We start from the raw sequence: 27,183 nt of genomic DNA on the forward strand, positions 1-27,183 counted from the left end.
TGGATTGCATTGTAATGATGTCTTCAAATTCCATCACATTAAGAGACAAAAGTTGTCTTTTAGTTGTATTGATCTAATCAGGTGTATGGTCCCCTCACCCTCAAAGGCCGCCTACTTGAATTTCAACTGTCAATATGTTTTAATTACTCAACAACAAGTCCAAGAAACAGAATTTAAACATATACCTGCAAACTAGTCATAACCAGAAAAAATATTGTGAAAAGGTTTATATACAGTGACACAAACTACATTTTGCTAGAAGCATATGTCACGATTCCTACCAGTGAAACAGAAATGAGCTTTGAAAAATATAATTTTGTAGCTTCACATGACTTTGAATAAGCTTGAGAGCTCTGCTTGCTCAGATCCTCCAATCCTCCAACCACAAGTCTGAATGACAGTATATGAGACAGGTTTATGTCTATGAATGACTTCAGATGTTGATCACGTAGCCTGTATTAGAACATTTCTTTCACGTGCCGGCTGTCAGGACAACTATCGACACGTGAAAGGAGAGGGGGTCACATTTTGTAGCTATATAAACAGTACTTAAGAGATGAGGGCTGGTTTTTAGAAAAGGCACCGGACTTAGACTCAGGAGATCTGGGTTCAATTGCCTGCGCTGCCACAGACTTAATCTCTATGTGCCTTAGTTACTCTTTTGTATAATGGGAACAGGAATACTCTCTTTCTTCCACCCTTTGTCAGCCTTGTCTGTTTAGATCATAAGGTCTTTGGTGCCGGGGCTGAGTCTCACTGTGTTTTTACAGCGCCTAGCACAATGGGGTGTCAATCTCTGTGGAGTCTTCCGGGTTCTACTGTAATGACGACTCAGCTTGTTTGCATAATGAGGGCCAATTTAATCTAAAATCAGTTATACCTATATCAGGTCTAATGTTTTTAAATTTATTTTGTTTACACCACAATAGACTTAAGTGTTTTCATCTCTATTTTGCTTCCAGTGTGGTCTAGTGAGGACACACCTCTTGCAATGCTTGCAAAGTTCTCATTCACCTGCAGACCCTTTTGTCCGGATGGCTCTTTTAATGCAAGAGCTTTTAAACTGCAGTTAAACAAATAGCCACATCTTACCATTGGTGTCCGTGATGGTAATGCTGGCTTTCGTGCTGTCATTCCCTAGTTTGTTGCTCACTTTGCATGTGTATTCCCCAGCGTCCGCCAGCGATGCTTTAGAAATGTGAAGTTCCGAGTACTTCCTGTGGAATCAGGAGCAACATGTTACATCTTTTATCTGAGTAATAATCATGACAAGCAGCTAATGCATTTATCCAATGAAGAGATTCATCTTCCATTCTCTGACTATGCCAGTTTATCCCTACCAGAGTTTGGAGGACTCTGTAGAATAGGCACATGAAAGAGCTGAAAGAAATACATTTGTTTATACTTTTCTGCTTGAGAGATCTCATTGTTATTAAGGGAAATCTATGAACACCAGCCTTCTCCCTTCAAGAAACCAGACCAGGAGGTGCTCCAACACCACCGACATGGGTGCTGTACAAAATATAGATAGATTCTCCTGTCACTGAGGTTCAGGCTGCCAGTAGCAGAGTTCTGTGCAAGTACTGTAGTTTCTAGCATCTGAATAAATAATCATGAGATAGCAAGAAGCTCTTTAAGCAATCTTTGAAACCCCACTAGGAAATCACTGTCCAGTGTTAACAAAAAATTGTGGACAACAGTGCAATCTGCTTGAGGCTACATTTTGTTCCTGGCAAGGAGATGTAATTTAATCAGTCTCCAAGGTTTTAAGATTAGATTTTAAAATGCAGAACTCCTGCCTGGTCATTTATTTGGTAGGAGTACATTCTAGTGCCTCTCAGCAGGGCCCTGACCACAAGTAACCTCAGTAATTCCATTACCTGACCAGTCATCCTCAGCTCTGTTTGGCCACAGAACAGGTACAGCACAGGAGGTTTAGGCATAGGCTTCCTCACAGTGCCAGGCCAATCTGGTTTAGCCCTGCCCAGGACAGATCATCTCTAAGGATGAGAGGGTAATTCACTCTTTGCTCTCTCTCCTGAGAGTGCCAATATGGTCAAAATTTGGGGCCACATGAAGTGGTGGTTGTTATACTGTGGACACTTGTGAACTCCCAGCAGAACTAAGGCCTGTTCAACACCTCAGCTGTAGGTCAACAGAGTGACACTGCTCAGGGGTGTGAAAAATTCACACCCTTGAGAGAAGTCATCAAGCCAACCTAAGCCCTGCTGTAGACACTGGTAGGTTGATGGAAGAATTCTCAAGGGGTTGATTAATACAGCGATGGAAAAACCCTTCTTTCGCTGTGGCAAGTGCCTATACTACAGCAACACAGCTGCAGCACTGCAGCTGGGCCACAGCCCAAGAGTCTGAACTCTCTGCACACAGGGTGCTAAGCAGTCATCGAACTGAAATGATGGTCAGGAACGGATGAGCTAGGCTGGATTCAAATTGGAGGTGGTAACCTGAGGTAAAAGGCTCTATTTACCCTCGTACCAATCCCCAGAGCCAACCAATGCCCCTTCTCAGCTCTTCCTTGTGGCCTATTGGTCTTGCAACAGTATGGAGCAGTTGTTGCTAAGTCACTTAAGGTTTCCTGTTTTCACACAAAGGCACAATTGTGGAGGGGATGAATCAGAACAGCTCCGATGCTTGTGGGGGGAAGAGGACGGGAGACAAACAGTGCCAGGCAGCCACTGCAGACTCAAGGCATCGGGGAGACAGGGGGCTGTAGACCAGCAGGCCATTAGCAGAGGGAGAAGAAGGCATAGGTCCAGGAAGTAGGGGTGTAGAGGGTGGGGCCAGCAGCCAGGAACTGAGTCCCAGGTGAGGTGAGGGGTTGGGGAGCGGAGCACAGGTGGAGGACCGGGAAAAGGGCACAGGCGCAGGAAGCACCCCCAAAGTTTTATGTGGGACCCTATGCCCCACTCCCTAGCTGCTGGCTTCATGCATTAAACCTGGGGGTGCTTCCCGCGCCTTTACTCTTTCCTGGCCCTCTGCCAACTCTCTGCTCCCCAACCCCTCACCTCACCTGGGGGTCGTGTTCTGGCCGCCAACCCCACCTCCCACTCCCAGGCCTCTACTCCCAGGGCTCTACTCCGGGGGCCCCGTGCCTGGTCCCACAGCCAAGGCTCTGCTCTTGGCCCTGCACGTGGGGTCCTGGCTGCTGCCCCCAATGCTGACTCCTCGCCCCAAGCCTGCCCGCAGCTGGGGCTTCAGCCCCATTACCCCATCCAGGTCCCCATTCCTGGAGACACAGCCCTGCTCCCAGCCTCTGCGGATGGGCAGACAGAAGTTAGGAGGGATGGCTTTCAGCACTCCCACTACTAAAAATGTTCCAGCGCCACTGGAAGAAGGAATAGGCCAGTAGAGCACAGCAGGGGCTGGCAGAGCCTAGGCAGGCTAACTCAGGATGCAACATCACCCCACTGATAGGCTGAGAGGAGGCCAGCTAAAGTTGTGGAGCCAATTCATGGAACAGTATTCACTGACCCACCTTCCTGGCTGGAGTTCAGGTGGCATGATGCTGGCTGCTTGTGGATGATGGGGGATAAGAATATGTAAGAACACCAGAACGGCCACACAGGGTCAGACCAATGCTCGATCTAGCTCAGTGTCCTATTTTCCAAAAGAGGCCAATGCCAAGTGCTTCAGAGGTAATGAACAGAACAGGTAATTGAGTGTTCCATCCTCTGTTCACTCCCAGCTTCTGGCAGTCAGGGGCTAGAGACACCCAGAGCATGGGATTGCATCCCTGACCATCTTCACAAACAGCTAACAGACCTATCCTCCATGAACTTATCTAGTTAGTGTTTTGAATCCGGTTATAGTTTTGGCCTTCACAACATCCCCTGGCAATGAGTTCCATGGGTTGACTGCAGGGCCAGCCTAGACCAAATGGCTCAGCAGGTGAGGAGCATCTTTGGCACTCCCCTCTCCATTTGTTAAATGTTTGAATACCTTATGAGATTTTATAAAGATCCAGAACATTCTAGGTCGTTAGTGAAAAATGAATCCACATACGGAATACCTGAAACATGTAACTTCATACATTCTATTTTCCTTTTTTCACTAACAACAAAAACAGCACCCCAAGCCTGGTGCCCAACTGGTTGCCTGAGTCACCTGCCCCTAAATCCAGCCCTGACTGACTGTGCATTATATTGGTTGTTTTAAACCTGTTGCATATTAATTTCATTGGGTTACCCCTGGTTTTATGTCATGTGAAGGAGCAAAGAACACTTCCTTATTTATTCACTTTCTCCATACCATTCATGATTTTACAGACTTCTATCATATCCCCCCTTAGCTGTCTCTTTTCCAAGTTGAAAAGTCCCAGTCTTTTTAATCTCTCCTCTTATGGAAGCTGTTCCAAACCCTTAATCATTTTTGTTGCCCTTCTCTGTAGCTTTTACAATTCTAATAGATCTTTTTTCCAACGGGGCAATCACAACTGCACGCAGTATTCAAGGCGGGGCATACCATGGATTGACATTGGGGTATTACATTTTCTGTCTTATTATCTATCCCTTTCCAAATGTTTGCTTTTTTGGCTCCTGCTGCACATTGAGCGGATGTTTTCAGAGAACTATCCAAAATAACTCCAAGATCTCTTTCTTCTGTGGTAACAGCTAATCCATACCCCATAATTTTGTACGTATAGGTTGGCTTATGTTTTCCAATGTGCATGACTTCGCATTCATCAACGTAGAGTTTCATCTGCCATTTTGTTGCCCAGTCACCCAGTTTTGTGAGATCCCTTTGTAAGTCCTCACAGTCGGCTTTGGACTTAACTGTCTTAAGTAAATTTGTATTGTCTGCAAATTTTGACACTTCTCTGTTTACCTCTTTTTCCAGATCATTTATGAATATGTTGAATAGGACTGGTCCCAGTACAGATCTCTGGGGGACACCACTATTTACCTCTCTCCTTTCTGAAAACTGACCATTTATTCCTACCCTTTATTTCCTGTCTTTTAAAGCAGTTGCTGATCCATGAGAGGACCTTCCCTCTTATCCCATGACATGGGGATAAAATTCTTACAAAAGCAACTGGAGAATGCAAAATACTGCAGCTTTGGGTTATAGTCCTGTGCAAGACGAACATTCAGGTGCACAGGAATAAAAAGCACAGTTTCAATAGTGTCTCATATTTTAGACTCCCACCCACATTTCAGCTTCATGTTGAGGGGTCTACTTTCCTCTCTCTCAATTATCAACATCCATGAGAACCATCTATGCAGCACTTGTGGCAGAGGAGCAAACCCTCCGCTCTGCACAGTTGTAATTCTTCATTACGTTTAAGTGATATCTTAACTTCGAAAAAACAGTGAGGTCTATACTTTTAATTTTAGAATAGAAAAAGGAAGTTAGGAGATGAAAATAAGTCAAACTAGTTGTGGAATTCTAACAAGCCTGGCGTTTTGTTATTTTTCTTAGGTGCAAAATCCATAGCAATGGTTTCCAAATCTGAGAAAGAAATTGAATATTCATAGCATCAATGGTATTATAGGTATTATTGTTAGCTAATGCTACAATTTAAATAACTGAGTGCACATCCAAACTCATTAATCACTTTAAATGAAGAAGCAGCCAAAAAATGCTGGGCTCATATGCATGCATGCAAGGAAGAAAACCCCACCCAGAGTGCAGTCAAAGCCCAGACTAGAGGAGTGCTCAGTGTCATAGACTGAGGGTCTCGAAGCTGGGTCCTCAGGGCCCCAAAGCAGGGCTCAGACAGCCTCCTCCCAGCAGCTTGCTGGTACCAGCAGATAGTGTGGGCTGGTGGACTCTAGCTCACCAAAGGCACCACCCATATTAGAGGAGACGTCCGGCCTCTCCAACTGGCTCAGGCTCACTTTGTAAGCCACAACTAGGCACAGGAAGTTGTCTGAGCAACTCAGGGAATCCCTGGCTGGCTACTATATTTGACTCTGCCTTCTCATCTGACTTCTGAGCCCTGCCTCAGAACATAAGAACGACCATACTGGGTCATACCAAAGGTCCATCCAGCCCAGTATCTTGTCTTCCGACAGTGGCCAATGCCAGGTGCCCCAGAGGGACTGAACCTAACAGGTAATGATCAAGTGATCTCTCTTCTTCCATCCATCTCCACCCTCTGACAAACAGAGGCTAGGGACACCATTCCTTACCCATCCTGGCTAATAGACATTAATGGACTTAACCTCTATGAATGTATCCAGTTCTCTTTAAAACGCTGTTATAGTCCTAGTCTTCACAACCTTCTCATGTTAGGAGTTCCACAAGTTGACTGTGTTCTGTGTGAAGAAGAACTTCCTTTTATTTGTTTTAAACCTGCTGCCCATTAATTTCATTTGGTGGCCCCTAATTCTTATATTATGGGAACAAGTAAATAACTTTTCCTTACTCATTTTCTCCACACCACTCATGATTTTATATCCCTTTATCATATCCTCCCTTAGTCTCCGCTTTTCCAAGCTGAAAAGTCCTAGTCTCTTTAATCTCTCTTCATATTGGACCCGTTCCAAACCCCTAATCCAGGGGTCAGCAACCTTTCGGCAGTGGTGTGCCAAGTCTTCATGTATTCACTCTAATTTAAGGTAATACATTTTAACGTTTTCTAGAAGGTCTCTCTATAAGTCTATAACCAAACTACTGTTATATATAAAGTAAACAAAGTTTTCAAAATGTTTCAGAAGCTTTATTTAAAATTAAATTAAAATGCAGATCTTACTAGTTTACTGTGATCCTTGCCCTTGCTTTCCCTTGCTGAGTTTTCCGATGTCTGGTAGCACGTATTTGGATACTTTAAGCTGCACACAGGCTTCTGAGTGATCAGTTGTTAACCGGCTGGAACCCCAGCTCAGCAGCTGAGGTGAGTGGAGCTGGCGGGTGGTAGGGCTGAGCAGGGCCGGAGGCAGAGGGGGCCTTCGCTGGAACTCCAACTGGAAGCAAGGTGAGTGGGGCTGCGGCAGGGACCCCGGCTGGCAAAGGGCCAGCAGCCAGAACCCCAGCCTGCCCAGCTCTGGGGTTTCGGCGGTGGGCTGAGCTCTCTGCCCATCCCCGCTCGGAGGCTTCAGCCACCGGCTCCTGCTAGCTGGGGTCTCAGCCCACTGCCAGCCTGGGATTACTTCACACAGGTCAGCAGTGGGCGCTGAATGGGACCAGCGACAGGATCTTGGCTGGCAAGGAGCCAGCAGCGGGAACACTAGAGTGGAGCTCAGCCTACCCCGCTCTGGGGTTTCGGCTGCCAGCTCCTGCCAGCCAGGGTCTCAGCCAGCTGCCAGCCTGAGGTTCCTTCCCCTAGGCCAGCAGCGGGTGCTGAGTGGGACCCCGGCTGGGAAGGGGCCAGCAGCAGGACCCCCCAGAGTGGTGGTGGGCTGAGCAGATCAGCCCGCGGCCACTCTGGGGTTTCGGTAGCCAACTCCTGCCAAATGGGGTCTCAGTCCACTGCCAGCTGGGGGAAGGAACCACAGGTCAGCAGCAGGCACTGAGTGGGACCGGCGGTGGGACCCCAGCTAGCAGGAGCCAGTGGTGGAAACCCCAGAGCTGTGGCGGGCTGAGCCCGCCACTGCTCTGGGGTTTCAACTGCTGGCTCCTGCCAGCTGGGGTCTCAGCCCACTGCCAGTCTGGGGTTCCTTCCCTCAGGGCAGCAGTGGGTACTGAGTGGGACCAGCAGCGGGAACCCCAAAGCAGTGGTGGGCTGAGCAGCTCAGCCCACCCCACATGCCATCAAAAATCGGCTCACGTGCCACCTTTGGCATGTGTGCCGTAGGTTGCTGTCCCCTGCCCTAATCATTTTAGTTGCCCTTTTCTCAACTTTTTCTAGTGCCAGTATATCTTTTTTGAGATGAGGAGTCCACATCTGTACGCAGTATTTGCGATGTGGGCGTACCATGGATTTACATAAAGGCAATAAGATATTCTCCGTCTTATTCTCCATCCCTTTTTTAATGACTCCTAACATCCTGTTTGCTTTTTTGATTGCCGCCTTGTTCCTGACTCCTGCCTTCCTGTCCCTGTTCAGCTCTGCCCACTAAGCCTGACCACCACCATTCTAACCACTAGGTCTAACTGCCTACATCCCAATCTATGACACTATCTCTGTCTGTCATCCAGAATAGCTATCCGTAAGCAAATATTCAAATGAAGCTAATATGGCAGCCCAAACTGCTGGTGCACTTGCATGCAGCATTTCATGGGTAGTTTCATTTCTAATATCAACAGCCAGGTAAAGCAGCAAGCGTAAATTATTTGGACTCACAGGTGCCAGGCAGATTTGAAATGCACACAAAGAAGATAAAGAACTGAAATGTTGCCATTAGAAGTGGGCAACTGAGTGAATTTTTTACTAACAGGTGAGAAGACATGGACTGGTGTCAGACTTTTCTGAATGGCATTACCTGGTATGTCGACTTATACAAAGGAAATGTTTAGTCTTTTGTAGCAGCCAGCCCACTGGCTTTCAAGCAGGCTTGATGAAATAATGGGTTCAAAATGTCAATATGGGATTTACCTGTGATTATCCCAAGGTGAACAGCATCAGATCACAAACCCATTCAAGCAAGCAAATAGGCCAAGGAAATACTACGCCTGTGACACTTCTGCGGATATCATTAGCTAACAATATGCATCAGGAAATTGCACCAGTAAATAACAGACTACAATTTCATCTCCTCCACACCAAAATCTGTTGGTTCTGGTATCTGTTGCTCACACCTTCCCTGTCATTTTAAAGGAAGCTGCAGAGCTACTGCCTCCATTTCTGTTTCAGTAGTTGGCCACTTATTCTGCCTGGCACATATTTTTACATTTTGTTTAAAATTTTACATCTAATCTGTTGGAATTCAAAAAAAAAAGTTTCTTTCTTGAAATGACTTTGTACTTTCTATTACGCAGTCACATAACGAGCAAAGAGTTGGTGTATAAAATCTGAAATTAACAAAAGTCACTTTTGATGGTTGGACACTATTTTCAGCCTTAATGGGATTTTATTAATATGTAGAAAGTGTTCTTCTGAACTGTCTGGATTGATGAAGCCAATAACATTAGGCTACCTTGAATCCTGATGATGCTAGTGTGTGTCTTCTACAGCAGCAATATAACTCACTCTTTAAGTAGCCATTTGTCTTTAATATAGATATTAACTCTAGTCAGCTCAGATGACTCTTCACACTTTAGTTCATATCTTCATTATTATAAAAATTCCATATTAAAATTGGTTGTCCATATAACAATATAGCAGCCCAAGAATAAGAAATATTTGCCTGCTTGATTATCTTATATCATAAAAACACTAAAAATAGAGAAATATTAATCATTTAAATTAATTTAGCTTGGTATGGGAGATTTCTTGTGTTCCTTCATTAATCCAATTTGTACATAATATAATTCTGACCTTTACTGCATTCATCTGCACTGTATTACTTTTCCACTTATTTACTTAGCTTTATAATATGCGCCTGTCCTAAGTATGTGTACAATACAATCTAAACATGAATTTCAACTGAGCCAAGGGCTATGTTCATGATCTTCCTCCAAAACAATACCTATCTCTTCTCAGGTCTGGGGTGGTAACAGCCAAAGTAACAGCAAGACCCCACTTTCTCCCTAAGTTACAATCCTGAATGACAAATTCCTTCAGTTGGGGACACACCGCAGGCGACTATCTCTGAATCTCAGCTAGACACTCTGACCCATAGCACCTCACGTACATGTGGAACAGGAAGGCAGACAAACAGAGTCCTATGGTACAGAGAATGGGAGTGATGTCAGGGCAGAGGAGCTGTCAGTGCTAACCTGTTAGGACTCTCAGGGTATGTCTACACTGCAATTAGACACCTGGGGCTGGCCTGTATTAGCTGACTTGGGCTAGCAGGGCTCGGGGTAAGGGTCTGTTTAATTGCTGTGCAGATATTCTGGCTTGGGCTGCAGCCTGAACTCTGGAAATCTCCCACTGCACAGGGTCCTAGAACCTGGACTCCAGCCCAAACTGAACATCTACACCGCAATTAAACAGCCCCTTAGCCATAGCCAGCTGGCACGGGTCAGCGGCATGGGTTTTTAACTGCAGTGTAGATACACCCTCACAGACAACCCCTGTGCAGTTTGTCACAACTTCATCACTTTTTCGGTAAAAGCACAGAGCCACACGAGCAATTGTAACTCTCCCTGTCAGTTTCCACAGGCATATCACCAAATATCTTGTGGGCAGTGATACTGAAGGCAGCTGATGGATCTGAAAGAATTGGCGCAGGCACTTGATTTGCTTCCACTTCCAGAGGGCCAGTAGCCAAGCAGACCAACTAAGTAAGTCTCTGTACCATATCCTAGCCTAAAAGTAGATTGGCAGGGGTCTACAAAATCAGAGGGTTCCAAGTATTCCCAGAGTTGCTTCATTAGTCCTTCCCAATAAATCCTCTGTGCCAGGGAAATCAGAGACAGGGTAGAGATTAAGTTCCTCAGAATCCAGACACAGTTTCTTGGGCCAAGGCCTAACAATTGCTTCTTTATGAGATTTTGCTTCTATACCCTTTCTAAAAGGTGGCACTGATACTCTCCTCCACTGATAGCCTCAACATTTCCCTGCAAAACTTGGTGAGTTAAAAGAGTTATTAGTCCAATGTTCTCCAATGGTCACACACCAAAGCTCCTCAAGCACATCAAGTAACATAGGGTGAACAACATTGGCCAAAACAGAAGAAAAAATGGCATTTGTCACATATGAGCAGCCAAGGGTCAGGTTTCTCCACAATACAGATTGAAATTACTATACTGCAAGAAACACTTGACTCCACAAATAGGTCTAGATTAGGATTCACCAGGCTATTTACCAACTGGAACGGTTCCACTTACCAGGACTTCACAGATGCAAAGTACAAGGGCCTTTTCTTTACCTCTTGCACAACCCCATGCCAAGAAACTTCAAAAAATCTTTATGTCACAGTCAGTCAGACAGACTCAAGGGGCGGCTACTCTAGCTGTCTCCCTTCCTGCTTCCTGGCACTGGCTATACTGCAAAGCACTGCGAGGACAATGCCAGGGAAGAGAGGAGAGAACGTATCTTTTCAGCCTCATCCATTTGATAGCGAGAACAGATATGCTTGGTGTAACATAAAAAGTTTAAGTGCTGCTATTTGGGTGGAGGACTTGACACATAACAATAAGTGTTCAACCCATCAGAGGAAAATGCAACAAAATCGTCCACCTTAGAGCAACACACCAAAACCAGTTGTGGTTTGTTCTACAGAAAAGTGTGTCTTCAGATCTGATCCTGTAAAGTTAATAGCACTTTAGCCTGAGCAAGGAGTGCAGGATTGGGCCCAAAATGTCTTAAATGCGCACAGTAGAACCTCAGAGTTATGAACACCAGAATTACAAACTGACCAGTCAACCACACACCTCATTTGGAACCAGAACCTTCCCCCACCCAAAGCAAACACAGTATAGTACTGTTTTAAACGTAAACTACTAAAAAATATAAGGGGAAAGTTGCTTTTTTTCTTCTGCACAGTAAAGTTTCAAAGCTGTATTAAGTCAATGTTCAGTGGCAAACTTTTGAAAGAACAACCATAACATTTTGTTCAGAGTTATGAAGATTGCAGAGTTATGAACAACCTGCACTCCCGAGGTCTTCGTAACTCTGAGGTTCTACTGTACCTTTAATATACCCTTCTATGTAAGAGGGACAAGATGCAAACCAAAACATTTTGTGGAAATAGAATGTCAAACCCTCCTCCATAGATGAGAGAATAAGCTATTACTTAACTTCTCTCTCTCGCTCTCTCTCTCTCTCGGACTGCATTCAGACAGAAACAATATTCCAGGTTTTTCCTGCACATGCGTCAGCAGCAACCCAATAAGGACATTTTCATCCAATCAGGAGGATGAATTTCTGACAGCTCTCAGATGACGGCCCAATCATTTGAGGTTCTCACTGCAGTGGGATAATGTTTTTTTGACCAAAACATTTTTTTTAAGTGAAAAATGCAGATTTGGATCAACCGAAACATTTTGCAAAATTCTGTCAATTGTGGCAAATTGTTTCAGTTGAACTAAAAAAAAAATATGAAAAAAATTAAATGAAATGATCTGATTTATTTATTTTTTATTCCAAATGACTTTCTGTTTAGAAATTTCCTTGGATTTTATTTTTAAAAATTTATAGAATATTAAAAAAGATTGATATCTAAATGAAGTGTTTCATTTTCAGTTGAACTAAACATTTTGTTCAACCCAAAACAATTCTTTTTGACTTTTCAATTCGACAAAAATATAAAAAAAACTTTTCATTTTCGGATCAATCCAAAACATATTTTTCTTTTGATTTTTCAGAATTCACATGAAACTGAAAAACTCTGTTAGCCACACAGCTCTAGTTTGGACCGCCCTGGTAAAGCCAGTGGGAATTGAAGCCTCTCAGAACCACACAGGAGAAACTTAGCAACTTCCAGTGCAAGACTCAACGTTATTCCTGGAGCCAGATCCCCTTGAGAGTTTCAAACAATCTGGGACTTCAAACAATGAACGTAAGGTTTTACCAACAGCCTGCATCCAAGATTTATTAGCTTAAAAAAATGTTTCCACTTTGCTATAAAAAACAACAATCAGAAAAAAAATGCAGTATTCGTCAGGAGATATTCCATTTTTGTTATTACTTGACAACAATATATAAGTCCCAGTGAAAATAAAGAGCTAATCTATTTCCATTAATTCTCTTTCCTTATTTCACCGCACTCATTTGTGGATGCTGAGATCATTAATACTCCCAGCGCTTGGGTGAATAATTCCACTTCCTCCCCCCAGCCCAGCTTGCAAGATGTATCATGGTACTTACTTTTGTTTTTTGGAGATCTTGACATTTTCTGGTTTGTTTTTTTTGGTTATTTCTTTTCCATTCTTTAGCCATTTGAATCTGAGAGCGGGGTATTCGGAATTGGCTTCACACCTGAGCACTAGCTTCTGGCCCACAGCGGACTCCTGGTTTTTCAGCTCCTTCAATTTGGGAGGCCCAGCTAAAGAGAGAAAAGAAAGTGCTGGTGATTACGCTGCTTTTGAAAGAGAAAACTGTGCTGACTGAAGAAGACCTAGGCAAGCCAGAAAATGTAGAGAGAGAACCAAACTAAATGACTTCTAAACCAAAAAATCTCTCATTTGCATGAATTATACTTAAAATGTATGAAAAAGAGAAGATATGAATGGGCACATTGGTGAGTTTACCCTGGAAGGAAACACACACACTTGGCCCTTCTTTGACTTCCCAGACACAAGACAACACAACTTAGGCAGAACTAAAATGATGCTCCCATAGTCAATACAGAGATGCAGTCCGTGAATATGGGGACTTGCAGCTGAGTAATGATCTATGTGACAGGCCAGGCCTCTTGAAGCAAGACTTCATGCTGGGAACTGTAGGGTATGTCTACATTGTACACTGAGCCCAGATCTGTGGGACCTGGGCTTGGTGTTTCCAAGCCTGTGCTTGAGCATCCATACTGCATTGTAAACCTGGGTTAACAGTTACCAGACCCGGGTCTCACAGAGATGCTAACACGTCCATACTGTTGTATGCAGACCTTCTGACTCCGATTCGTGGCTTGAGCTGCGTCCACACTGAAAAATGACAGGTCTTGAAGGTGAGTCACAGCAAGATTTAGGCTCTGACCCACCCCTCTAACAGGGTCCTAGGACTTTGGTCCTGAGTGCTTGCTGACCCAAGTCAAAATGATGAAGTCCAAGCTTCCCTTCCATCCATAAGCCAAACCTGAGTCAGAGCCCTGGTTTGGGTATGTCTACACTGCAAGAAAAGACCAGTGGCATAGCTGTGACTGGCCTTGGTCAGCTGACTTGGGCTCGTGGGGCATTGGGCTGCAGGGCTGTAAAACTGCTGAAGCCCGGCCTCTGAGACCCAGCCCTGCTGCAAGGTCCCCAACTTCAGGCTTCAGCCCAAGCCCAGATGTCTACACTGCAATTTGATATAGTCTTGCAGCCACAGCCCTACAAGCCAGAGTCAGCTGACCTGGGCTCTGATGCTCAGTGCCACGGGTTTTTTAATTGCATACCTCTCATCTCCATGGGCCATACTGAAGGCAACAGAATAAGTAGTGTAAAGCATGTTATTTATTTGGCTATCAGACATTGCCTGTCCAAAGGCTCCAGGTACCGCTGACATGACAGACAGCTTACAGAACAAATATAAGCACAGCAGCTTCCCAAACCACTGTGGGGAGAAGACACTCACTCCGGACAATAATTCCAACCCACATTACACTAAGCTCAACCTGAACTAGCCCCTTCTTCCCAAAGGCCATATTAAAGAGGCAGGCTTTGAAGCACACCGTGGGGATCAGCAGATTAGGGCCATATTGGATTGAGGGAGTGGAACTGAATTCCAGAGTATCAGGCCAGGTGTACACTAAAATGTTAAGCTGACCCAGCTATGTCGCTCAGGGATGTGAAAAATCCACACCCCTGAGCAATGCCATTAAACCAATCTAATCCCCAGTGTAGACAGAATTAAGTCGATGGAATAATTCTTCTGCCTCTCGGGGAGGTGGATTAGCGACAGTGATGGGAGAAACCCACCCATCGCTGTAGTGAGTGGTTACACTGAAGCTCATCAGTCTCGTCATGGAGAATGCGCTGCTAGCAGCTCCCTGTCTGAACTGAGGTGGCCCCAGCTTCAGTGCCTCCAGTGACCACAGCAGTATGGTACTGGGAGAGCGGGGTCTCTTTTACAGCTATATCTGAAACCATTCAAGCCCGTACAGGTCTAAGCAGACACTTAAACCGCAACAGTGCAGATCTCAGAGCACAAGCACCATGTGCTTATGGTGAGAAACTGCATCCATTAAGTGAACCAATATCCTTTTGCACTAGCATCAGTTTTCAAGTTCCTCCCAGTGGTGAGAATTGTTGCTTTGCTTGTTGTATAACTATAATGCTCAATAAGGAAATGAGGGACCAACATGGCTGTCCCCTGATTCCGACAGATGAAGACGGCTGCAATCTTCTCTGTAGTATGTAAATTAGGTGCTTCCACCCAGATCGTGACAAGTTTCCAGTGTGATCCTGTGATGGCAATACTTTTGACTTCCCTGGAATATGGAAAGCAGGGCCAGGATTAGAGCTTTTATTAGCTTGGCTACTTTTCGGAATTTGTATCTCATGTTTTGGGATGGGATGGCAACAAATGCCTGTGCTTGCTACTCTACCCCGGCAAAATTCTGAAGGCACTAATACAATCTTAATGCTGACCCACAAGACATTTTTATAAAGTCTTTCAAGATCTGCATTACTAATATATTTCCAACTGTGCATAGTGTAAAATATTTTACTAAGATTGGTAACATTTTTTCTGTTAACTCTTGGAAATGTAAAATAACTTCTTGATCAAAATTTTCCCAGAAAATTTTCATTTCAGTTGATATTTTCACAGGATCTTCAGTGAAAAATGGAAACTGAAAACTTTTTTAAAAAACAAAAAAATTATTTAGCTTTTTAGTTTCTGAAAACTGAATTTCCACCTACCCTCAAAAAAAAAAAGTGATTTAAAACAAACAAAAAAGCCCAGGTTATGGAAGAACTGAATTGTTTTTGTGAAAATTTTTGAAAAACATTAATAATTTAAAAATTTCTCACAAAAATAATCAGCATTTTTCACCAGCTCTATTAGTCACATGTGTGCAGACAAATGTGCCATTGAGTTTTGTGGATCAAGATAAGGCTGTCTGTGAAATGGGGAAGGTGAAATTTTCACATTAATATTGTCAATAATGGAGCAGGTGAGCAGCAAAAGGTAAAAATACTTACATAACCTTCCTTAACCAGTTAATTGAATAGTCATAAAACATATATAAGGGTTATATTAAGCAGGGGAGCATCATCAGTTATAGGGTCCCGGGTTTTTGTATTGGTTGAACTGTCACGTTCTCAGTAAGAAATAAGGGGCTAATGCAGGGGTTCTCAAACAGGGGGTCGGGGCCCCTCAGGGGGTCGTGAGGTTATTACATGGGGGAGGTCGCAAGCTGTCAGCCTCCACCCCAAACCCCACTTTGCATCCAGCATTTATAATGGTGTTAAATATATTAAAATGTTTTTAATGTATAAGGGCGAGTCGCACTCAGAGACTTGCTATGTGAAAGGGGTCACTAGTTTGAGAGCCACTGGGCTAATGTCTTGGATCTTATTTTAATTCAATATTTTCTGCACAAAATGGCTTGCAGAACTTTTTCCCCCATCAGAGCTGTTAATGGAAAACAGTGTTAAATTAATATGCTCCACTCTTGCCATAACTCCGGAGTTACCAGGAAACATAAAAGTAGATTCAATCAGCAGCAGTGCCCTGCACTAATTCATGGTAACTCATTGTCTACAGGCCCTCCAGGAAAAGCGATATGAATTGCACACAGATAAGGAGAAAAAGGAGTGTCTTTTTTCATTTCCAGTATGTTTGTTTGTATTTACCTGCATCCATGTTTTTGCAGACTTAACCACATACCTGTCAGGCATATGAAAATGAATTTACTGATAAATTATAGCACAGAATGCTTTACATTTTGACATCTAGTAGGAATGCAGCTATCCAGATTATAACTGCAGCTGTACTTCACTCCAGCCCTATCAGTACTTTTGGGGCAGCCTCTGTGGGACATGCATTGATTTGGAAGGAAAGTGACTTTTAGAGATACTGGTATCTTTAATGCTTATCTTTTACTGTTCATTGCTTTAATATCCTCTTAAAAGCTTGAAAATATTATTTATTTCCCTGTTAGTTTTGGCCCATTTCCATTTGGTAAGCACTGATTACTTCCCTGACTCTGCTTCATTTGTTCCTGTGCATGCCAACCAGCCCAGGACCTTAAACCTTTTCTGTCAGTAATACAAAATAGTGCCTGTTAAACAATTGGTGGTGGCAGAATGATTTGCACAACATATATATTTAACACTGAGAAGTATAGCCCTCCAATGTTCAAGACGGATCAACTTTGGACAAAGCTCTTCCAGGAATTTGGGATCTTGTCTACACTGAAAAAACACACCCCTGAGCGCAGCAAGTTACAGCGCTGCAAAGTGTCAGTGTAAACACTGCCCCGCTCCCAGCGCTGTAAGCTAATCCCCACGAGGAAGTGGAGTACGTGCAGCACTGGGAGAGCTCTCTCCCAACGCTGGCGCTGTGACCACACTTGCACTTCAAAGTGCTGCCGCGGAAGCGCTCCTGCGGCAATGCTGTATGGCTGCAAGTGTAGCCATACCCTCAGTATCGCAACAAAAGTGGTTGTACACATGACACCATTAGAAAAATGACAACAAAGCCAGACCAAAAAAAAGACAAAGAGAAACATTTAAAAGTAACAATGGGAAAGTCCCCAACCAAGCAACGCCCATATTAAGGTGCACTGGGATATACTTTACAAGCATTCTTTGGCTGAGAAACTCATTGAAATACTAGGACAGGGGTCTGCAATCTTTCAAAAGTGCTGTGTCGAGTCTTCATTTATTCACTCTAATTTAAGGTTTCGCGTGACAGTAATACATTTTAACATTTTTAGAAGGTCTCTTTCTATAAGTCTATAATATATAACTAAACCATTGTTGTATATAAAGTAAAGAAGGTTTTTAAAATGTTTAAGAAGCTTCATTTAAAATTAAATTAAAACGCAGAGTCCCCCGGATCAGTGGCCAGGACCTGGGCAGTGAGAGTGCCACTGAAAATCAGCTCGCGTGCCATAGGCTGCCTACCCTTGTACTAGGAGGTCTCATGTTTTAAACATTAAATTAGACACACAGAAAGGCATCCAAATTTAACCCTGAGCCTTCCACACTCCCCACTAAGGATCACTCTCTACGACTTGCAGACCTCCACTGACATGACAAACTTCACCCCTCCACCACAAAACAGCAATACAGGCTATCCTGAGGAGAGAGATATAACACTGTGAGAAGTCTTGACAAATAGAGCCAAAAGGCCCTTGTGTCAGCAAAAGACCAGCAGTGCTAAAAGGCTCTGAGAAAGTTTAGCAAGCAGCAGTACACAAGATGTTAAACCTTTGCTTATTAACGCAGACTGACTATCAGGGTTTTCGTGTTAATTTTTCTCTCTGGGGGATGCCGTTACTTTTGAAAGTCCCAGTGTACAATACTGTTAAGGACAAGGAACAAACTTTTCTACATTTACTCTGCAAAGCCATGTTGATAACATAAACCCTGAGTTAATCTGTCATTACTGGACTTCGGAGAGTTTGGCAGTGCTGAGTTCTCATCACCTTCAATGTTCGATTGTATAGTTAATCTGCATGGAGCCTCATACACTGAACAAATTAAACAGCAAACTTGCAAAATGTCATCCTGCAGCAGCACACTTGCAGCTGAAATTCCACGGAGTCTTTCTAGAATAGTACAAAACCTTTTAAGAGTGGAAACACAGGAACGTATTAGACATGCTGGCCATCACACGTGTGTATTATTTGGTGTGAAAAATTGTGATTGACAGTTATGTTAGGAAATGGAAGCCACAGCAGGAACCTCTATCGGTCCTTCGGGATGCTGGTGTGCAGAGACCACAGCCTACCATGCTGACCAATATTGTCTCATTGTTTCCTTGTACTCCCCTATCTGTATCCATCTGTTGTCTCTTGTCTTATATTATGAGAAACTTGGGACATGGACCATGGTTTTTTCGTTCTGTGTTTGTACAGGACCTAGGAAATGCGGTCCATGACTAGGCAATTCAATAACACAAATAATAAAGATAAGTTATGCTCAAGGAAAGAGAGACAGTCACTTAAGACAGAATACATCTACTTCCCAAATCCCCTTCGCGCCACGTACACCTCACCTACAAGATTACAACCAAGCTCAGGGTTATAAACTACAGGCCAGATTTTCTAAAGTGCTCCTACGATGCCCAAAGGGAGGTGCTGGGAGCCGAGTACTTTTTAAAATCTGGCCACTCCATTTCAACATATTGAGGCTCCATGCAGATTAGCTACACAACCAAACACTGAGAGTGCTGATAGGACATAACCCTGCATTGCCAAACCCTCCAGAGTACAGAAATGACCACATCAGCACTGAGCTCTTTGGAAAATCTGGCCCTCTGTGTTTAAGATTGTGTGACTTGCTATTACTGTGCACGTTCATTCGCAAAGACAAACAAAAAGGAAACAGGCAAACCAAAACTGTCTGTCAGTCTAGATACCAAAGCCAACAACCCAACAGAAGTCAGCCCTACCTAACCTTGGCACTATGAATAGGAGATAAGCAAGTGATGCATGCGACAAGTACAACTCAGACTCTCTGAATGCCATATGTCTTAGTGAAGCCACAAGGACACTTCTGCAAAATTCTGAGCTGTAGATGCGACATCACTAGCATTTCAGCTGAAACTTTCAAAGCAGCGGTGCCACCCGGCAGCATCAAGAGCTCTCGTTAAACAGCTTGGTTTATTTTTCAGTGAAATTTTCCACACGAATATATGGCATGTCACCCAACTGGTATGGATGTTTACTTAGAAAAGTGGAGCTGCTCTTTGAACTTGGATTAGTGCCTCCTTCCTATTCTTTCCTTTCTAAGTACAGTAATCCCTTCCAAAAGCAGTCATTGAAGTTGTAGCTCTTTCCTTGAAATGACTTCTGGAGAGGTATTATTAATCATCTTATCTAGAGCATGGAGATAGAGTCAATTAACATTTCCCAGCAGCAGGTGCAAGACGGTGTCACAATGAGGAACCAGAAAGTGAAAGCAGAACATTAATCCGAGCATCTATGTTCACTTTCTGAAAACAATAATAAAGCAAAACTAAAAACGTTGCATACATGGGGAAAGCACTGTCCTCTCTGTTACAGCGTGTAAAGGGAGAGTAACCCCACCAAAGTCATGGAACGATGTTTAGGCCAAACTTGTGTGGCTGAAAGCAGAATCAGGCTCATCATGAAAAGGCCTGGGCAGCCTTGACAAGGTAATGCAGCCACACGGGGCATCAGCTTGTAAGCTTAGTCATCAGACTTCTGCACTGCAGGGCAAGGCAAGGCTGTAGAGAGAGCAAGCTGAATTCAGAGGCAATGAAAATGAGGGAGAGAGAGAGGGAGAGTACGTAACCTACAGATTACAAATTAAATGTCAACACCCTTAATTAACTCGCTGCTGATTATTTCTGCAGAAACATACAGTTTATCCTTTCACCCCAATCTCATCAGCTACCAAATGCCTCCACTGACTCCTACCCTGCTGCCAAAATCTCCTGCTTCCCTGATCAACTTTCACAATGCCGTTACACATTGTCAATACAAAAATCTGACACTGCAGGCAGAAAACGTGGGGACAGCATAAAATAAACGCAGTTTACATCAGAGTAAACAATCCAGGGCTACTATTCACATTTAAGTCAATAAGAAGCGCTTCAGGCTAATTTTGCAAACCTAGGAGCCTAAAAGAAGCCTCCTAAATCCATATTTAAGTATCTAAATAACAATTGTCTGATGTTCAGAAGTGCAGAGCAGCCACAAGTCGCACTAAAAACAGCGAGGAGTCCTTGTGGCACCTTAGAGACTAGCACATTTATTTGGGCATCAGCTATAGTGGGCTACAGCCCACTTCATCGGCTGCATGGTGTGGAAAATACAGTAGGCAGGTATAAACAGACAGCACATGAAAAGATGGGAGTTGCCTTACTGAGTTGGGGGTCAGTGCTAATGAAGCCAATTCAATTAGGGTGGATGTGGCCCATTCCCAACAGTTGACAAGAAGGGGTGAATATCAACAGAGGAAAAATTACTTTTTATAGCGCTAATGAAGCCATTTATGACATCCTTGTTAATTTTACTCACAGTTGTTGGGGAGTGGGAGGTGAGACCAAGGCAGGGGTAGAATACAATAGGCATTTGATTGCACAGCTTAAATCTAGAGCTAATAAAAGCCAGTGGAAGGGGAAAACTCCCTGTTACAACCCCGTCCTCCTCCAGCCAGGCTGCCAGGGCTAGGCTCAATGTTTCCCCTCTCCCTAATCTGGCACTCAGCAGGAACTGCAGCAGCTCCCCCCTAGCTTGCGGCAGGGAGCAGGGGGACTGGCTGAGGGAGAAGCCTCCCCAAGACACCTGCTACCTGCATAGGAACAGTTTAAACTCACCTGTTCACTCTCTGGTTCAACCTGCGGGATTAGGGGCCATTTCTGTCATCCTTGTTAATTTCACTCACAGTTGTTTGGGGCTGGAGGAGGAGGGAGGAGAGAAACTGATGTGACAGTGACTTTTCCCTTTCCACTGGCTTTTATTAGCTCTTGATTTAAGCTGCGCAGCCAAATGCCTAATCTATTCTGCCCCTGCCTTGGTCTCACTCCTATCTCCCCTCTCCCCAAAACAACTGTGAGTGAAATTAACAAGGATGTCATAAATGGCTCCTAATCCCACGGAGTGAACAGGTGAGTTCAAACTGTTCCTATGCAGGCAGCAGATGTCCTGGGCAGGCTTCTCTCTCCCCGCTCCCTGCTGCAAGCTAGAGGGGAACCCCTGCAGCCCCTGCTGAGTGCAGGGGGTCAGGGGAATGTGGACCTTAGCTGCATCGGCAGCCTGGTTGGAGGAGGAGGGAGGACAGAAACCAGTGTGATGGTGAGTTTTCCCTTTCCAAGCTCTTATTAGCTTTGAGTTAAACTGGTTTTTATGCAGCCAAAAGAGATGAAAGTAAGCCAGTACTGAATGCTCCACTTATTTGCCAGGAGGCTGCCGCACCTATTTTACCAGTCCTCCATACCGGCCCTTATCGGCTTACTTTCACCTCTGATAACACTCAACCCTTGATTATCCCTGTGCTGGAGCAGTGCTGACAGAGCAGTGCTATCCTGCCTCAATCTTTTGAGGGCACAAAGGCGACATGCCTAGGACAATGAATGACACCAAAAATCATATTGACAGTAGTTTTCTTTAGGTGCCTGTTCAACACATCTGCCTAATTAAACTTGTCATTGCCACAGCTGGGCCTAGTTCCAGTGAGATCTACACAACACATGCACGGAACAGGCTGCCATTTCTGTTCTGCAGAAGCAATGCACTGAATTAAAATGGCATCATTCATCATTAAACAGAGAATGTGAGCAAGTTGGGCACTAAAATACTTCTGCTGTCCTAAGAAGCAATTCTGGAGGGCATATTGCTATCCGTGGCAAGTTTACCTATGTTACATACATTCTTAGGTATGTTCTGACTGTAGAATGAATGCCAGTGTGTGGGCTGTCAACTCTTACATCTTCCTGCCTGTCCGTAAAGTGCTGCGGATGTACTGGAAGTCTCGGTGAAACTCACTCTCTGTGGAAGGACAGCCCATACACTACAACAACCACGTCAATCCCACTTAAGTCTTGCTGAGATTTTGCCCTGGGCCTCTGCAAAGCAGTGGGCATCACTCTACATGACTATACAATATATGTGTTTCAGGGCGAGCAGGATTGATGCTTGCCAGAACAAACCTTTTTCCAACTGCTCCTCCCGCCCCCCCTTTTTTTTTTTTTGGAGAACTCTAAGGCCTACTTGGGTTTGCAGCAGGGATTTGAAATGTAACAGACAATAGCTGTCAGGTCAGAGAGCAACTTTTGGCTGTCCTCATGGAAATCCATTCATTGGCCAAGTTACAACACTTTGAAAATCATCATTTGATCAGCATAATGCTCCGGAGAGTTTGCTATCAGCTCACTGCCACAAATTGGGAACATTCTGCCTGTCTCACTAAGCCCCTCTCACATGTCCCATGTACATCAAATATGCCCCACAGTGTCTTTCTACTGAAACAGAGAACCACAGCCACAACCTGTGGGGACAGGAGAGTCTGTTCTTCCCTGGTAATGTTCCCTCTCAGCAATTCCTGCCCTATGTCTGGAGAATTTAAAATGACAAAAAGTCTCCCCTTTCACAGGCACGGGAACTATGGGTGTGAGGTTTTACCCAGGGTCATCACTCCTGGCCTGCACCCAGGGTCCCAGCTGCTGGCCCTGCACCCACCTTTAGCTGTGGCCCAGCCTCAGCCCTTTACCCCATCTGCGTCCCCCACCTCCCAGAGCCACAGCCTTGCTCCCGGCCCCAGCTCTAAGGGGCGACTGGGGGTGCAGGAGGAGTAAGGGGTGGCACAGCTCCCCCACTCTAAAAACTGTTCCAGCGCCACTGTCCCTTCTTCTCCATAAACCGTGCTCTCCTGCTGCTGTTCAGCTCCATTTAGTGCCTCCTGAACCAAACCATTTTCTGTCTCTCCCCACTGCTGTCTAATGCACTGAAAGAGGCACAAGCACCATGGACAAAACAGAACACGATCATGTAATTAAAAACTGTTTCATAATGCGTACATACCAGGGGGCTGATTTAAGGTCACAGGGTCAATCATAATTCTGGCATTTCCTAACTTTTGAATGCTTGACTTTGCTCCTCAACAACATTCTTTAGCATATTTTTGTACGTATTGATGTTGTCTCTCATGTAACAAGGTACTATTAAGTATGTACTAATGACCTGGAAAAGTATGTTGGGGCAGGGAACAGTAAAGTGACAAAATCTGCAGATGGCACAAAATTATTTAGATCTGTCACATCTCCAGAGGGTTGTGAGGCACTTCAGAGGGAGCTAACAAAGCCAGGTGAATGGGTAGCAGGATGGTAGATGAAATTCAAGGCAAGGTAATACACGCTGGAAGAAATAACCTGAACTATTTATATACCCCTTTAAGAGTGCTAAATCAACTGTAACCATTCAGGAAAAAGAGTTGAGACATGATTTTCAGAAACAGGAGCCAAAAGTTAGGCTTCTAAGTCCATATTTAGGCATCAAAAATATGTAGCCTGATTGTCCAGAGCACTGGGTGTCCAACAGCTCCCACAGAGGTCGATGGGAGCTGCTGAGTGCTCAGTGGTTTTGAAAATGAGGCCTAATTAGGGATTTAGGAGCCTGACTCAGAGCCCACATTTTTGAAAATCTTTGCCTTGGAAGATAGTGTAGACAACTCAATGAAAATATAGCTTCAACATACAGTAGTGATCAGAAAAACCCCCAAAGATTTGAGGCTTTATTAAGAAAAAGGATAAAGAATAATAGTGACTATCTGTTGTTATATACATTGATGGAGTGGCCACATCTTCAATGCTTTGTTCAGTACTAGTCACCTCATCTCAAAAAAAGGATGGAGCAGAAATTGAAATGGTCCAGAAAAGGGCTAGAGGAATCGAAATACTTCTATATAAAGACAGATTTACCGGATTGGAAAGATTTGGTTTAGGGAGGAGTTGAACAAGAAGTGAAGTGATAGATAAACATAAAATACAGAATGGTACAGAGAAAGTCTGGTACTCCTGCTTTGTCTCACAATGAATGAAAAAGGAGACACCTTGTGACAGATATGGCAATTTCCTGCTTAGGAGACCTTACTGAATTAAGTTTAAGTACCTTTGGGGTCCACCAAATTAAATGCAAAGGGTATGTGTTATTGTGGGCTAGAATTGTATATAACCTCTCTATGGGGGAGATGTTATGGAAGGCCTGGGAGTTCAAGGACTATATTGAAAGTGTGCTAAACAAGAATGGACTTTTGGGACAATAAGAGTGAAGTGGATATCCTAGGGAGTACCTAGGGAGAGGTCAATGAAAATTCCCTACTTCCAGTTATGCAAAAACCCAGCCCTTTGAAGCTACTTCCTGAGGAGAGGGTCACTCTGCTAATTACCTTCTCCCAGAGACTGGAGATGAAAGGCCAAGATGTATAAAGAAATGGCTAAACTCCCCTGCTGGGGTTCTAGTTCTGAAATCTGAGACAGTTATGACCTGTAGTCACAGAGTGAACCCAGGTGTGGGTGTTGAAGGACTGATACCTATCAGAGCCTGAGATGGGAGCTGGGGGTGACCTCTGGTAAGCTTTCTTAGCATGTGTGTAGATTCTTTTTTGTTTTAATATGTTTGCTCTGTAGTGATTTCACCATAATAAATGTGCTTGCATTGAGGGAGCTCTGCGGTAACTTCTATATACAGCCAATATACTGGTCCTAGCTTCTGGAAATAAAGCAAAGGGCAGGTGCTGGCCTTTTAGGCAGCCTGGCTTGTTGGGGATATCCCAGTGAAATACCGAGAGCTATGCCATCTTAAAACCCCCATCAGGAGGGAGTGAGATGCGGGTCTTCACCCAAGAGAGTTGACAGCTGGGAGCCTAAAGTAGGTGCCCTTGGTGGACCACAGAGAAGTTACCCTGAAATAGTGACATACCATGAAACTGAAAAAAAATATCTATGTATCTAAAAAGGTGATATTTATTTTGTAACATATTACCTGTGGAATTCACTGCTGCAAGACATTACTTAACCTTCCCTGTGGATGCACCTTGATGTGGTAAGAAAGCTTATGTGCTCCAATAACCCTAAGAGCTATGCCAGCAAGAGCTATAACTTCTGGTAGGGCCAGCCAAGCTGGACAGATCAACAGAGAGGGACCAGATGAAAGGCAGCCCGTTGGGCCTCTAGGTTGGAAGTTGAGCAATTGGCCAACAAGCTCTCCTTATAAAAAGAGTGATCTTATAGCAACACAAAATAGCCTTGTTTGAGCCCTAAGTGACATTGGCAAAGATTCAGATTCAGAAGATACTGCATTGCTGAAACAAGTAGCTTAGTAGGATATTCAGAACAGTTTTGTCATTAATATCATTTTTTTATTATTTGTACTGTGGTAGTGTCTAGGAGCCCCAGTCACAGACCAGGACGCCAGTGTGCTAGACATGAGGAACACAGAACAAAAAGACAATCCCCATACCAACTCAATAATATTCACAAGTCCATAAGACAGGACAGAAGTGTTTACAAGATACCAACTCTCATCCTTCAAGACATAAGCCAACCACTAGGTATCTGCAAACAGGAAGAGATAGCTCTTCTGCAGAAAAGGACCTGGGGATTACAGAGGACGAGAAGCTGGACATGGGTCATCAGTATGTCTTTGTTGCCAAGAAGGCTAATGGCATATTGGGCTGCATTAGTAGGAATATTGCCAGCAGATTGAGGGAAGTGATTATTCCCCTCTATTCGGCACTGGTGAGACCACACCTGCAGTATTGCAGCCAGTTTTGGGCCCCCCACTACAGAAGGGATGTAGACAAATTGGGGAGAGTCCACAATAAAAATGACCAGGAGGCTGTGGCACATGACTTATGAGGAAAGGTTGAGGGAATTGGGCTTATTTAGTCCGCAGAAGAGAAGAATGAGGGGGGATTTGATAGCAGCCTTCAACTACCTGAAGGGGGGTTCCAAAGAGGATGGAGCTCAGCTGTTCTCAGTGGTGGCAGATGACAGAACAAGGAGCAATGGTCTCAAGTTGCAGTGGGGAAGGTCTAGATTGGATATTAGGAAACACTATTTCACTACGAGGGTGGTGGAAGCACTGGAATGGGTTACCTAGGGAGGTGGTGGAATCTCCATCCTTAGAGGTTTTTAAGGCCCGTCTTGACAAAGCCCTGACTGGGATGATTTAGTGGGGCTGGTCCTGCTTTGAGCAGGGGGTTGGACTAGATGACCTCCTAAAGTCTCTTGCAACCCAAATCTTCTATGATTCTACGATCTCCTTAAGGCATGTTATTGTAGGGTTGCCCACCGTAGAGGTGTTATATCTTCCTTTGGAGCATCTGGTAATGGCTAATATCAGAGAGGTAAGATAACACACTAGATGGACCACTGGTCTGTTCTGTTATGGCAGTTCTTATGTTACTAATCAAAATAATTAATAATGATGATGTCAGAATGATAGCTCAATAGACTCTGTGCATGTTCAAAACACAATTTAAATATTTTAATGAGGCCAGTCTGAGCAATGGACTACTTCAGTGGGTTATATAAGGTTTCCCAAAAATAATCACTTATTAACGTATTGGCATGTAAGGAAAGAAAAACTGAACTGATTCTGGAAGATTTCTGATTTTTTTTTCCATTAGCAGAACTGAGGTTAAAAAGTACAAACCAATTTGGAGAAAACAAGATTATTTTAAGCATCAAATGCATAAAGTTTCTGTTAGAGTACAAGTGGTATAAAATATTCACAGCGACATGAAGAACTTTAAAGCTTTTAAGTCATTGATTTGCTAATGCAGAAGGCAATTCTTAAACTATGGATTTGGGCTCCTATTTCAATGGAGTCTAATGTGTTCCCTTTTTAAATCCCTTTTAGTGCTTCTCAGGTGTGATATTCCTGTGACAGGATC

The 27,183-nt window shown here is 44.0% G+C and overlaps 1 protein-coding gene across 4 annotated transcripts in view; it reads right to left on the minus strand.

The window, feature by feature from the left end:
- NRG1 (neuregulin 1) overlaps positions 1 to 27,183 on the minus strand; it is a 743,293-nt gene that overhangs the window by 205,309 nt on the left and 510,801 nt on the right. For all 4 annotated transcript variants that reach the window (XM_075067428.1, XM_075067426.1, XM_075067425.1 and 1 more), the window contains exons 3-4: positions 12,818 to 12,995; positions 1,093 to 1,217 (exon numbers count right to left, since the gene is read on the minus strand). In XM_075067428.1, the coding sequence (XP_074923529.1) occupies positions 1,093 to 1,217; positions 12,818 to 12,995 (303 nt within the window). The remainder of the gene's footprint in view (positions 1 to 1,092; positions 1,218 to 12,817; positions 12,996 to 27,183) is intronic.

Source organism: Chelonoidis abingdonii, chromosome 6, assembly GCF_003597395.2.
Source record: "Chelonoidis abingdonii isolate Lonesome George chromosome 6, CheloAbing_2.0, whole genome shotgun sequence".
Lineage (NCBI taxonomy): Eukaryota > Metazoa > Chordata > Testudines > Testudinidae > Chelonoidis > Chelonoidis abingdonii.